The sequence below is a fragment of the Protomyctophum parallelum genome (genome assembly GCF_964188405.1).
Source record: "Protomyctophum parallelum genome assembly, chromosome: 4".
Lineage (NCBI taxonomy): Eukaryota > Metazoa > Chordata > Actinopteri > Myctophiformes > Myctophidae > Protomyctophum > Protomyctophum parallelum.
In genome coordinates, this window is record NC_139700.1 from 24,249,557 (window position 1) to 24,265,154 (window position 15,598).

The window sequence follows — 15,598 nt, forward strand, 5'->3', positions numbered from 1 at the left end:
AAAGAAAATACACACGCACACACACACACACACACACACACACACACACACACACACACACACACACACACACACACACACACACACACACACACACACACACACACACACACACACACACACAGAGCAGAAGATGAAAAAGAAAGCTAGAGAAGATGGGAACGGAAGGACATAATTTTTTGAGAGGTGAGATCGAACAAGAGAATGAAGAGGTTCAATTGATACGTGTATTTCAGTGGAATGCAAATGAGGGAAGAGTGCTCAGTGGTCAATGGTCATTGTCTGCTCTCTCTCTCGGTCTCAACTCAAGCGAATGCTAATGTGTTGCGAAGGGTAATGAGTCAAAGACAGTAATTCTCAAGCTTTTAAATTTCATAGACCCCCAATTTGACATGCATTATTAACCACTTAAGCACTATATTATATGTCATCATATGATGGTATCTCATGGCAATAATATCCTATTAGGATATAATTTAGCTATGGGGACCCCCTGGAACCCCCCTGGGACCTCGTCAAGGAGCCCTGGGGGACCCCAGACCCCACAGAAAGTTTGACATGGAGGTATCCTCCAGGTCAAACTTTCTCCCCCTCTTCCTCAACAGCTATCATAGCGTTATAACAACTAAAGGTCAGTGTTGCAAAAGACCCCAGTCTTTAACCTATGTATATAAAAAAGGCCAAATAAGATGAAGAAGGACAGGAGGAGACATGGACATTCATGAGAAAGGTCATGGGCAGTTGGGCACTACTCAGCAGCAGTGACGGTCTGCTGACACATTGGAGAAGTGGCTCTGTTGGAGCTCTCATGTGCTACTGCTAGCATGCAATTACAGAGACTCGCATAATTGCGGTGCTGGGGGATATATGATCAATTAAAAGTGATATTACATTTAAATGTCAATATGTACTAGTTGGGTCTCGTTTATGTAGACTTAATGGTGGATTTACCAGACTTACACTTAATTTGAATCGTAAAAATATATATATATATATTGAAACACATCACATCTGAGCTCTCTCTGATTTGGCGGGCAATTTTAATGGTTCATTTCAGTTTAACTCATCTCCAACAATCCTTTAAACAACAGCCACTCTTCCTATTGTATTACAACAACATTGGTGATTCAAAAGATTAATTTCAGGCAGGAGGCGGGTCTGAATAGCTATCCACAAGAATAAGGGGAGGAAAAATTGTTGCGTCTCCATTTACATTACATTTCTCCCAACGGATGTCAGAGATGTCTATGTCTATAACGAGGTCACCCAAACATATGTCTGTAGTCCGTCACGTGCTGGTCACCTATGCACAATTAAACTTTGTATGCGCTGGATCTCCATAGCAACTCCTCAGAGATATCTTGAACATTGTTTCTCAACATCAGGTTCACGGACCACCAAGGGTCTACAGTACACGGATGTAACTCAGAGAGTGTACAAAAGGAACCAAATGGACCGAATGGATGAAACTGAACGTTGAACTGACATTTTCGTGTGCATGGCTCTAAGTAAACCTGAATGCAATGTTGCATAGCTCTAATCTGATTCTTGACTTAAACATTAAAACCCACAAAACCCACTGGCTTCTCTCCTTAGGAGGCACTCACCATGTTATCAATGCACATCAAAAGTGCTAGTCAAAAGTGCTAGCTGCCACACACACACACACACACACCAGCCGTACTGTGTATTCCTCACATCCTCCTGCATTAACCATAATTTCTGATGCAGTGATGCCCTGTCATTTCCGAATGTGGAACAAAGCAGAGAGTAATTGCGTCGGTGGGGAAACCGGGCATGCGTTGAGACGCCTCTTCCCGGCGATGGGTGCCGTCCGGCTCATTTCTCTTCACTAGCTCCACTGCGGGACCATCTGTAGTAATGGACGGGAGGAAAGGGCCGCTCTGACAGAGACACACTGCTGCAGGAGCTCGGCACATCTCCCATCACGACAACCGGGCTAAATGAAAACAAATGGACCGCTATCAAAACAGCTTCTACTTTCGGGCCGGTTCCAGAACGTTAGGTTTTTCCTTCAGCGGGTTTATTTGTTTTCTTGTGAGTCTGCTGCTGGTTAATTGGGTTTCAGTCCCAAGCACTGAATCCCACGTATATGGGTGTGTGTGACAGCTGGGACAGCACAGCACAGAACACACAGTGTTGATTCAACTTTTGAGAGTACACAACTGTTACGTTTGTGCATTCTGAGAGTTACAAATGGATACATAAAGGGTGCTGTAAGTGAGTTATATGGTGTGTGTGTGTGTGTGTGTGTGTGTGTGTGTGTGTGTGTGTGTGTGTGTGTGTGTGCGTGCGTGTGTGCGTGCAAGTGCGTGCAAGCCGTGCATGCATGCAAGTGCGCAATGTGCTAGCGAAGAATGTCCTCTTTAGAGGTTGACTGTGGAGTAATAAATCATAATCCAACATCATCAGCGCTGTGATCACCTGACTCATGTAGGATATGATTCATATGAAAATTACACAAGGGTAAAATAGGATGTTCGTTTACATACCTCGACTAGTTTCCATATTCTTTATGACTCTGCTCTCCTCTCCGGGGCTACCAACACAATAATGTAAAAGCATTGAAATGGCACCTTTCAAGCGAGCATGTGTCCTAAAATAATTTGGAACAATAATCCATTAATTTGCGAAGTTGGCAAAACCAAGCTCAGAGTTCTGAGCATGTGACATGTTGTTGGGTAATGTTGGCTGAGCCTCTTGTCTTGGCCAGTTCACACTTGTAAAAGAGACTTAGTCTCAATGTGGTTTTTACTGGTTAAATAAAGATTAAATAAATAAAAATGGATCAGCTCGTCTGAGAATACAGAGAAAATACGCCTACAGCCTGATTTATACGTTGTTGCGCAAATGTGTTGCATGGCGGCTTGCATGGCGGGTCAATACACTGTGACTCATTGAGACTTAAATTAGGCATAATGTATATAAAATTAGTATAAAAACGAATTAAGTTGATAGGTTTATTAACATTTCTCTGGTGCCTCTTAAGAATTTGGGTGTCTGGGACTTTTTCAGAATAAATAAGACCAAGCAGATGAGGGAGACTTTTATCTGAAAACCCACGCCTTTCAGTGAAATGGTCCTTTACTACGTGGTAAAACTGATCTCTCTTTAGAAGAGGGCCGCTGTAAAACGTGTCCACGCGGCCCATGCATGTATGTGTAAAACGTGTCCACACGGCCCATGCATGTATGTGTAAAACGTGTCCACACGGCCCATGCATGTATGTGTAAAACGTGTCCACGCGGCCCATGCATGTATGTGCACAGAGCTTTAGGATTTCAATGACATCACAACGTTGCCTAGCGACGTGGGAAGCGACCAGGAAGCAACTGGCGGTACATTTAAGCGTATTATTTCTGGATTAATACGCAATGGAACGCAGGTCGCATTTACTATGAAAACTTACATTTCCCGTCAGTCCGTCAGTCACCCCACGCCTCCATACATGGTCATACATCGTGACATCATGTCTAGTCACCCACGTCTCAGTAAACACATTAGGCAGCTCACCAAAGGAGTTGAGGTTGTCGTACACAGGTTCTGTATACGAATGTATTTTGTGCACATATTTAAGCAAACCATTTTCGGTAATACTTTAATACAAAATTACAAATGCAATACAAATCCAGTGCCTGTTTTATATTTGGAGCACACAATCCACACATATTTCATGGCCACTTTTGTCTCCCTCCCCTTCCTTCCAAGTGATCTTTCCGGGGCTCCATTAGCCGTCCACACGGAGAAGCTCCTTGGACTGTCATGAAACAAGTCTCTAAAGTGTCTGGACAAACCATAGCACCCCCTCTCGCAGTTTATTAGTACAAAGCTCCGTCTGAGTCTTTAGAATCCCACCAACCCTTCATTAAGTATCGGGAGTCATTAAGCGGAGGACGGCCGGGGTCGACACATCATCCTGGGCATAAGAAATTAGTGCGATCTTTAGGCCTGTAGCTCCTCATTACAGCGTGCGGCGCAGAGACTAACTCAATTACCATTTCTGACACACTAGCCCCGGCGAGACTAATAGCGCTGCCCCGGTAATGACCAAAGCCAGGCCTGAACTTCCTGGCCTCTCTGCCTGACCACCAAGTCACCTCCACATCTAAGTTAACGCCCCTCTGCTCTTTTATTCAAGCCTGGCTGATAATATTTCTATCTGGCCCACAAGGTTCTTTCATGCGATGAACTATGAGCTTGATTAGCTATTTAAAAAGGAATGTGTGAACATCAGAGTTCTTTTCCTATATTGAAGTTTAAAAATATTCTTAATTGATTTTATTAACCATCAAAGTTATTTGTGTTAATTCTTCGTATATTATATATCTTCGTCACATCAGTAATCATCAGTGATCACTTTAAACTAAGATAATAACATTTTCACACTTTTAGAGCAAATCTCATCATATGGGCACACTTAACACCAAAACAATGGGAAATCAAATTTTCCATTTTGTGTATATCAAAAGTCCATAAAAAGCCAAATTTAATGACTTCCTTTGAACGAAAACATGCTGCGTGAAACGCGGCCTGAAAGAATCAGGCTGTGATCCTGGACAGCAAAGGACAGCGATCCTGGAGTCTGACTTATGGAGGTTTGAAAATCCTCATTTCAACTGGTTTAACGTTAAAAGCTTCCGTAGGCCTCAACCATTATATAGACGGAGTATACGTTGGGGTACGTATATATACAGACCTGGGATATGACGTCACCTAGCGTCTGGGTACATATATAATGGACATGGGAAAGAAAGAAGTAAAGGATATACGGTAGGTCTCTCCAATATTTGGATCGCCATTTCACCCAATCGGTCATGTAGCACCCAACATGTAGCATCAGTCATGTAGCAGCACCCAACATGTAGCATCAGTCATGTAGCAGCACCCAACATGTAGCATCGGTCGGGCTCCATTTCTGAGCCTCTCTGAGACTGAAATACTGAAGGCGATGAGGAGGCGCGGGGGGGGGTCTGTCTGCTGTGGAATAATCAGTGAACATGTGAAAATAATTCATTTTGCAGTCTGTTGCTGCCAGAGACCGGTCGGTGCCAATCCATGGTTGACAGGGAAGCGGCATTAAGGTAATTAACATGGGCTTTGCATTGGATTGGGGCTGGGGCTGGCTGCCTATGTAAACAGCAGGCGAGATTGGGGCGATTAGTTCCTGTGAAGAAGATGAGCCCCCCCCCCCTCCTCCAGGACAGGATTACGGCTTACACATAGCATGCGCACACGCACGCACGCATGCACGCATGCACGCACTCTCTCTCACCTAACTGATCTAACACAACCCTTACCCAAAGATAGTCAATTAAAATATAATTGTGTACACCATTTTCATCAAATACAGAGAGAAGAATGACAGAGAGAGAGAGAGAGAGAGAGAGAAAGAGAGAGAGAGAGAGAGAGAGAGAGAGAGAGAGAGAGAGAGAGAGAGAGAGAGAGAGAGAGAGAGAGAGAAACATTGAGAGAGAAGGGGAGAGGCAGAGAGAAGAGAGGTAGAGAGACGTTGAGAGAGAGAGAGAGAGAGAGATAGAGAGACATTGAGAGAGAAGGGGCGAGACAGAGAGAAGAGAGGTAGAGACTAGAGACTAGAGACATTGAGAGAGAAGGGGAGAGACAGAGAGAAGAGAGGTAGAGAGACATTGAGAGAGAAGGGGAGAGACAGAGAGAAGAGAGGTAGAGAGACATTGAGAGAGAAGGGGAGAGACAGAGAGAAGAGAGGTAGAGAGACATTGAGAGAGAAGGGGAGAGACAGAGAGAAGAGAGGTAGAGAGACATTGAGAGAGAAGGGGAGAGACAGAGAGAAGAGAGGTAGAGAGACATTGAGAGAGAAGGGAGAGACAGAGAGAGGTAGAGACTTGAGGATGAACCTGATGGCCCAAGGCCAGGGTTTATGCCAGGTTTGTAAATCTGGATCAATTATCATCCCCTCCCTTAAAACAGACAGATAAATATTAGGCCAGGTTGCCTTGACACTTTGTCACCATCCATTATGCACAAGGAATACAGCTACACTTAATAAGCCTGTTTTCAGGTGCGCATTAACCCATTTTGACCTGAGATCAGTTTCTATGTCAGTCGTTCTTCGATTTTTCAAAAATAGCAGACCTACAAGCTCGCAGCACACTAAGCTCGTAGTCGTAGCACGCCACTCGCTTTAAAAGGGGTTCCCGCCAAAAATGGGTTAATGGGGAATTCAATATCAATATCATGGGGTCTTAAGTCAAAGCTTTGAAATTAATTGTGACAAAGAGGCAATTATTTCTAGTCTGCCGAATTGAGATTGATCTTATTTGTTCTTTGATGCACTTGCCTAGAGGAGTAACATCGCATTGCATAATGGCTTCTGCGTTTCGCAGATTGGAATTTCACCCGAGGGTTGCTAAATCAATCGCGTGTCCATGCGAGTGAGCACATAATAATACGTGTAGAAAAATTCCACTGGCACTATCAACTGCATGTCAATGTGAGAAGGCAGCATCACACCTCTGTCCATCTCTGCCTCTTCACTCACTCACTCACTCACTCCACACACACACACACACACACACACACACACACACACACACACACACAGCATTTTTATACAGGTACACATTGGCATGCACTCATGTAAACAATCACACACAATTCATACGCACAATTATTAAATTCTGTCATTTATGCACAGAGACAGGGCCCTCTGGTAAGAGATTCTGTTTACAAAGGGTTAGGTCAATCAATGAAAAGAAAAAGAGGGTAAAAGGGACATTATGTGCTATTATGATATATATTATGGTGAAAGGACTGGGAACAGAAAAGAGTCACATTTCATTATTACACAAGACATGCTGCTAGCTACTATATCATCTTTATCTAGCGGAACAGCTAAGTCTGCAAATATTCTAAATTTCACACCTGAATTACAATTGAGCGTTTCACCTCAGCAAGCTTGTTTTATGATCTCACATTTCTCAAATAAAAGCACTGAACCAACCTCACTGCAGATTTGTTCAATCGATGTGATGTATTACAATAAATGGCAGGGCCATACATTTCCACTGACACTGTGACCCTACATCTTCCTCCTATTCCCAGTGACAGAAACTCATTGGCATTGATGTCACAGATCAAAAACATTATACTGTAGCTAAAGACTGGCAAATTCACTGTGTGTAATAGATTGTTACTGTGCCATTGTGAACTAACTCTTCCAACCAGATGAATACACAACAAGAAAAGCAGTGGTCTGTGCGATTGCAATCAACTAACATTATCCAGCCAAAATCACCAGTTCCTTAGTGATTAGATGTTTGGACAACTGGAGGTAATTAGAATGTCCAAAGCCAAGGTTTGGAGCTTTGCTACTCTTTGGAATGACGAAAGCGCCTGTGGTCTTTCAAAAGCAACAATTATGTAACATGTCCACAGCAAAGTATACAGTGCAATCACCAGAACAGACATCAGCTGATGTATGGATCCGTCCAATGATGCTGATAATCAAGTACAATGCATGCTTACAAAACGTCACTGACGCCGTCAGACGGAAATTTAAGTTGTTGTCTAAGCATTGCAGTTATTTATTTAGTCACTATAGTTCACTTTTCATTGGTTAGATTTTTTCTACAGACTTGTGATGCTATTTTGGGCAAGTTATTATAGTTATCTGCCTGAAGAAATGGGCAGACCTGATGTACAAAATGGCAAACAATATTCTGCAGACTTGAAATAACATCTTATTCATACTGATCGTTTGATTGTTGTTGACTACTGCGGACTGCAGTGTTACATTATTGTTACAGCTATTTCAACATCTGACGGGGATAAATCAAGCACACCTCAAGCAGTCCAAATATGTGAAACCGCAGTCAAACAGCATGCACTTTAGCCCAGGTCGGACAGCAAACAGAGTATCAGCTGTCACGGTGCGCTCAGCGCCTCTCCCCCACTCTCTCTGGTTGTGTTGACCTTCAGGGCTGTGTGTTTGTTTGGATTGACAGAGGGATGCTGGGATTGCGGTCTAAAATAGCCCTTTGGTGTCCGTGCTGGCTGCCACAGTGACTGTGTGACACTACACAGAAAATGACTCTTGATCACAGGGGACCGCAGGGGAGCAAGCTATGGGGGGGAAACAGGACACAATTCGTTGCATAAAGCATAAAACATTCTCCTCGCAGAGGAGCATGTACTGTAGAAATGGATGAAGACGGAAAAAAATGATCCTTCGGTTTGTTTGTGGTTCTCTTTTGAGATATCGTCTTTTGCAGCTCAAAGGGCATAGTGTGTGTTGTGTGGTAGAAGTGCCATGGATTTTTGTAAGATGTCAAGGTAAGATGTGATGGTAAATGTACAAACAAAGAGATAGGAGCACACATCAATAGTGGGGAGGTGCTTACCACGGGAGACAAACGTGAAAAAAGGAAAGGAGAGTATTCATACCCTGAAGAAGGCATTTTGTTACCGAAACGTTTTTAATCTAATAAAAACTTTTTTTGCATCGTGACTACGAGCTGTGCGACCTCTCCTTCCCTATTTTCAAGGTAAATGTATCTGACAGGAGATTGCCTCATGTCATGCAGAAACAATAAAGTTTTAACGTGTTCCCTTTTCACATTGGCAACACGAGTCGAAGCTGAAGCAATAGTAGTGTAAGATTAAGATGATGGTAAATGTATCTGACAGTGATAGGAAATCATGTGTTTCTCGGTGCCTCTCCGCTTTTCCCCCAATAATCATCCAATAACTACAGTGTGTGCATGCATGTGTTACTCAAAAACACCAGGAGGATACTGCAGTGGTCTTTTAGCCACATCAAAATGTCAAAACAAAAACATCATAAGATTCCCTCCTTGGGCGTCACTTCACAACAAAGCCCCCGCTCATTAATTGATAATTCATAGGTTTTGATAACCTTATCGATCGATTAACTGGGTAGTTGATAAGCAGCGTTTAAAAACAAATCCCTCAATATATAACATAAAATCTACATTTTGCTGATATAGAGAAATATTACAAGAGGCATAATATATTGCTTAATTAATCAAATATGTATTTGACCATTTGAGATACAGGGGCCAGGCATGCACTGTCTAGTCTGTCACATCACATGCAAAAGCAGAGACGTTTCTGTGGCTACCAGGTGTGGGGGTCTTGTGTGTGTGTGTGTGTGTGTGTGTGTGTGTGTGTGTGTGTGTGTCCTTTTAGCACACCCTCCTGTGCCAATCACAAGAGCACGAGAAATGAACACGAGAGTACCAGTAAGACGCCTGAGGGCAGAGCTTCTTGATACGGCACAGTTGAGAAGCGGGAGTTAAACTATTAATCTGGTGTGTCAGTGAGACAGATGTAGAGTTGCTGGCCGGTTATAGACGTCGCAGATGCCGTAGGCGTTGAGCATGTGTGTGTGTGTGTGTGTGTGTGTGTGTGGTTTTCATATGGCAACAATCTGAGCCTTTATTGATAAGTAGGGCTACAGTGGAGAGAGACAAGAAACATGCAATTCAATGATCACCGACTGACCACCACAAATGACATCCTGCATGTCAAAATAGGCCAAAATCTTCATCCGGGCCGGTCAGAAGCTGGCAGCACTGAGGAGAGTGTCCAGTAAACTCACCTCGAGAGCTGAGCAACTGTCTACAAGCTACAGGTCTGCAGTGTCATGCAGTATGCCTCACTCAGCTGTATGAGTGCTCCACCTACACATTTGGTCTACCTGACAATATTCAGGTCAGGTCATCACCAGCCACAGAAGACTGCAGCTACAGTCCTGTACAAAAGGTGGACCTCCACCAGGATATGCTCCCTCCACCATACATAAGACAGCGAAACACCCGCAGCCACACCAGAATATGCACTCAGCTCAGCCCCCCAGGCTAGAATATTACACACACATTGAACAGATGGAGCATGTAGTTGTTTCCATCACAGATAATAGCCTTCAAGCCTTAAAAAGCAAAGTTAATAGACATCTCCTGACCACCACTAAGCTCACACTGACTGTTGAGCTGCAGTGAACCAAATAAAGGATACATTATCTTACTTGGGCTATTGTTCACAATTGCATCTAATAATAAAATAAAATAACAATGAGAAAGAGTAGAGGAGTGCCATGCAGCAAAACTGTCCGGCTGGCCGGGAATCAAACTTGGGAATGTGATACAAACCCTAACTAGTAAGACCCACTCAACTGACAATTTTACTGTGTAAATACTGAATCTTATGATGTACACATATGATACGTGTATGTACATCATCCGTGAGGCTGTAGAATTGCCCACAGTTAGCATTTCTTTTTTCAACTTAAATGTTAATAACTTTTCATGAACAAGAATAGACAAAGACATACTGAAAGCAATAAGACAAACAATTGGACATTACAGTTCACACACAGACAGGATAAAACAATATATGAACACACACACACACACACACACACACACAATGGAAGTAATATTGGACGATAAAGTACCGTATATAAAGTAAATAGATAATAACATATCATCCCATGATTCCCATCTATGGGGTCACTCCTTAGAAATGTAAGCCACAGTTAGCATTTCAAAGATGAGAGGCAAGTATGGGCTAGAATCTCAGCAACCAGAGGAATATAGGCGATCGATACAATGCAACCATCACAGAGCAACAAAGCCTTAGCTGAGCTCCACTGCATGGCAAAGTAGTTCATATCAATCCAGACTCCAGAGTCAATCTCTATTTTTCCCACATCTCAGTCTTCTTGGTTTCTCTCTAGCTCTCCTTCAAACCAGACTGTATGTCCCAAAGGACCATCAAACATTCAGCCCAGTGTGAGTTATAGATCCAAGGAAAGTCTTGAGTGGATGGATGGAGCCTCAAGTATAGAAGCAATGATTTAGGACCCTGGCCCTGGGAATGAGGATACCGCTGCAACATAATGGACAATCAGGCATTATTGGCTTAGCGCTCTTTGCGTACCCAGCGTAGTTTGCGGAGGCGTTCATCTGTGATGTAAGACGAGATGGAAAACCACACTCAGTTAAAGCCGTGCCGTCGCAGAGGTCTTGAAATGTGACGCCAGTCATGTGGCTTTGTTTAACAACTCTGGGAACTGGAGCCGGCTCGCTCAGACGCACAGGCCCTACATAATCCCTGCCTGTCTCACAATGTAACTATGATTTGATGCATATCAATCATATCACACGGCAGAATGCAGAGGTATAATAACTCTGAGAGTGTACAGATGTAACCAAATGGACCCGTCCATTTGCTTACCGGTACATCTGTGCACTCTCAGAGTTACAAATGGATACATGAACAGAGGATTTTACTGTGCAGCTGAGCCAGGGCAAAAAGTACACAATTCCTTTCTCTCTCTCTCTCTTATTCACTGTACACACACACGAACAAGCACGCACGTGTGTGCACACACAGCATAATGTAAGTGTGCACACCTCATGTCATACAGTCATCCGTGTGCACATGCCGCACACACAAACGTGCAGAAACACACTTAATTCCACCAGCTGCAGTGTCCCTGTGACAGTGCAGAAATCCCAAAGGATTTTGTCAAGCGGGAGGACAATGCAAACAGCAGACAATGTGATTCTGCTTCCTGTGTCGCTGTGTCACCGGCTGAGGAACGACCTGAGAAAGCACCCGTGGTTATGAATGAAAATATCCCAGCACCTGTCCCATGTGCAGCTTGGTGGCACAGCAAGGGCAATGCAACACATTCATCTTGATTGAGGAGATACTGGACCATGGCTTTGCCAGCAGCACCACTGGGAGCAATATGCATCTGGGTTGGCTGGGTTGGTTCATGCAATTCAGCATAATATTATAGGCTGGATGGCTCTGGAAGATGGGTAGAGCAACAACATGGGAGGGCTATACAAGTGAGATCAGAGTTCATCTCTTTTCAATTTCAAGCTGCAGCACCCTGCTGCTACAGAACTGGTCCCACTGCTCGAAGAAATGTTAAGTCATTAAAAGTCATTATTCCGTCTTATTGCTTCCCTAAAACTAAATTGTACGAATGCCCTCAGTGCAGTTTATTTAATGTAATAAGCCTATGCCGCAGCGAAAGTATTCTCTGAAAAACAAAAAATGGAAATAATGATTCTTTTTAAATTACCACCGCCTTTGATATTTCCCAAATAAGTTATACAGGGACAAATACCACAATCATGCCATTTCTTTTTTTTCATCCCACGAATTTGCAACCCATTTTCTTCACCCAGTGTCAATTATCTATGTAATCCTGGGCGCTACACTTCCAACCTGAGGGGGCAGCAGACTGACCTCATGCTTCCTTCTATGCATGAGGAGTCCAAGCTGCTTCTTTTCACCTGACGGGGGGGGGGGGGGGGATTTCCCCAGCTGGACGTAGCACGTGGAAGGAACACGTTATTCCGACCAGTTCCTTTCCCCTCTGGCCAGGGGGATGTAGTTTATAGACCAGGATTACTGCATGTTTTTTGTGTGGGTACCTACCCTAGGGGACACAGGGAGAACATGTAAGGGTACCTACCCTAGGGGACACGGGGAGAACATGTGAGGGTACCTACCCTAGGGGACATGGGGAGAACATGCAAACTCCACACAGAAAGGCCCTTTCGCCAACCGTGCCTCGGGTATGGGCACTGATGACGCGGAGGAGGGAACCCACAGCGTCCCCAGCGGGAATCGAACCCAGGACCTTCTAGCTGTGAGGCGACAGTACTACCGACTGTGCCACCGTGCCCCCACATCATGCCCTGTCTGACTGAGTCCCTGTCTGTGTTCATGATTGCAATACAAGGAAATGCACGCAGACAAACACATGTCTTGTGCATCTGCTAGTACAGTACAGACATTCACAAGTGCCTTTAGTGCTAAAAATACAACCAACATTTACAATACATGTCTACAGGTCTAATGGTTGATTTATAATCTGCTGTACGATGGTGTCATGATCCGGAAATAGGAGATCTACAAGTTGATCTGCTATTTTCAGCATACTATACACCTTCGCAGATTAAGTGACCTTGACCACAACACAAGGTTGAAAACTAACATTATTATTCAGCGCTATGCTATCCCTCAACTGATGACCTGCAAATAACAAGATGAATTCACATCAGAAATATGATGATGTGAATGAAATCATTAGAGCATGCTGTGTAGAGTGAAAATCAGACCACAGCGTGGGCCAGCCTTGGGTCTGACAGCCCTCACTAAATCCGTTTAATTTTCCTCTGCATTATACATAACGATATTCACACAGTGTCTGCTGCTTATAAATTTGAAATGTTTGCACAATGTCTGCTTTTGTAAATATCAAGCATTCCCTCTATGCTGTCAGGCAGGGGTCACTCATAATGCAAAGCATCAAATATGAATACTGTACACCTGTTAAACTACAAAATATGTTTACTACACTGCGATACACATCAGTAAATGCAAACCAAACCAAACAGTAGCCGGATGAATGAAAGGTAATATCTTAGATATTGAACAGTGTTGTCCCCATTATACACAGAAAGACAGATTCAACTTGTGTCACCTAAAGCTTTTGTGATAGAATAATCAATGCAATCTAGTAGCAATCTAGTAGCTAATACTGTAAAGCTAGTCACCCTGGGCGTACAGCCGGCAGAACTGCTCAGCCTGGTATTCCTAAACGTAACCTAAGTAAACTATCCCAAAACGGGTAAGCATGACCTTATTCCTAACCTTAACCTCAGTATAACGGTGCCAAAACCTAACCCTATATTCATAAACTTAACCCCGGTAAAACTATTATTTCTAACCTTATTCTCAGTAAAACAAATACAAGAATACAAGAACCGCCCCCGGGCCCAGAGCGGTCGGCATGAGGACGGTGGCGGGAAAGAAACGAGGGTGAGCGTGTTTTAAGGTGAGCATTCCAGATACCCTAACAGATGGGTTCCCAAACTGTGGTGCGTGCACCCCCTGTGGTGTGCGAGCGCCCTCTAGGCCAGATTTGGTCAAATACTGAGTATGTGTAAACTAAAGCAAAGAAGTGGGCCACTGTCACAAGGAAGACCATGACACCCAGCTGCCTGACCAGTGTGACCTTAGTGTAAACTGAGGCATTGCTCTTACTGTATGTGGCCCTGCACTGGGCCCCAGCTGCCATGGCAGGATTGACTTGTCAACTCTGTCCTGTCAACAACCCCTGGTCATAACCGGCCTAGCGTACATAATACACTAACCAGTGGTGCAAAGTAACATTTACTCAAGTAGGCCTACTGTACTTTAAGTCAATTTTGATGTATTCTCTTACTTTCCTGGAGTATTTCCAGTTGTCAGTGCTTTTACTTCTACTCCATTACATGATCTCATTAGCAAATATTGTACTTTTACTCGATCCACTACAATTATTGCTTGATCAAATATGACTCGAGTAGCCTACTTTTCCACCACTGTCTAGTACAAATCTGTATTCATTTCACACACAGACATGAGTGCAGGGCAGGCAGCGTAAACACTAGTGCAGTGCTTTCGAGTCGGCATGCACGACAGTGGAAAAAGCGCGACCACGAGAAACAGTGCCGACTTTTAAAAGACCGAATAGACTCCACGACAGACAGATGAAACGGCCGTCGCCACAAAGTCGCAACAACAACATCTCAACATGGAAACAGAAGTAGCGAACACGTCATAGCAGTTGTTATTATTCCCCCCCCCCCCCTCCAAAAAGCGCGTATGTGCCTTTAATACGCCGTAATGGCGACACCGTTCAAAGAGGCGCACGGAGGGATAGCAGCAGGAACGTTAGTTTTAGTGGTTCTACAACTTACCGACCGTACTTGAGCCTGACCCCGAACCAAGCAGTAGGTACCAGATCCACATCATACGCGCTTTTCTTCGGCCTGCCCCTCTATCCGCCCTGCCGCGGGCCGATACTTAGGGCAGAAGAGAACTTCTCCGGTATATCCCACACTTCTGGCGTTAGTAGTAGTAGTACAGAGCTGCTCTCTGATCTCTCTCTCTCTCTCTCTCTTTTCTTTCTCCCCCCTCCCGGGTAAAGTTAGGAGGGCATTTGGCGTGGAGTACTGGATTGTCGTTGGGACAGCGGTGTGGAATCCGAGGGGAGGAGGAGGGGGAAGAAGAGAGACTAGAGAGAGATGGAAGGAAGGGGCTTGGGGTGGTGGCAGCAGCCAGGGAGCAGGGAGGGGAGTCGGACGGACGTGGGATTGGGAATGGGATCGGGTTGTTGTTGGTGCTGCTGAGAGAGGCGGAGTCGCAGCAGAGCAGTCACAGTGGAGAGAGCCAGAGAGGTCGCCTTGCCTTGGACCATGTGCAATTGCTATCCCTCTATCTTATCGAAGTTGTGTTTAAACTCCAGTCCAACACATCGAACGCCAAAAGGCCTGATGAAACAATTCTCTAAGGGGTACAGTGCACGTTGTTTAAGCGTGTACTGTATGAAATACTTTATGAACTTTTACTGTATGAAAGTTTGTAGCCTATTGACTTGTGCTTCGTTTGAAATGTACCCATTCTGCATACTGTGAATAACATTTTCAACCAATAAAAAATAAAAACATATTATGTTTTCTATCTATCAGAATGACAACAGATGGCATATTTGGCAAAAGGGAACTTT

General features: G+C 44.1%; 1 protein-coding gene across 2 annotated transcripts in view; it reads right to left on the reverse strand.

Annotated features, from left to right (window-relative positions):
• Positions 1-15,165, reverse strand: part of ldlrad3 (low density lipoprotein receptor class A domain containing 3) — a 108,506-nt gene extending 93,341 nt beyond the window's left edge. For both annotated transcript variants that reach the window (XM_083763460.1, XM_083763459.1), the window contains exon 1: positions 14,790-15,165. In XM_083763460.1, the coding sequence (XP_083619586.1) occupies positions 14,790-14,844 (55 nt within the window). In that variant the 5' untranslated portion in view covers positions 14,845-15,165. The remainder of the gene's footprint in view (positions 1-14,789) is intronic.
• Between the last annotated feature and the right edge of the window lie 433 nt (positions 15,166-15,598).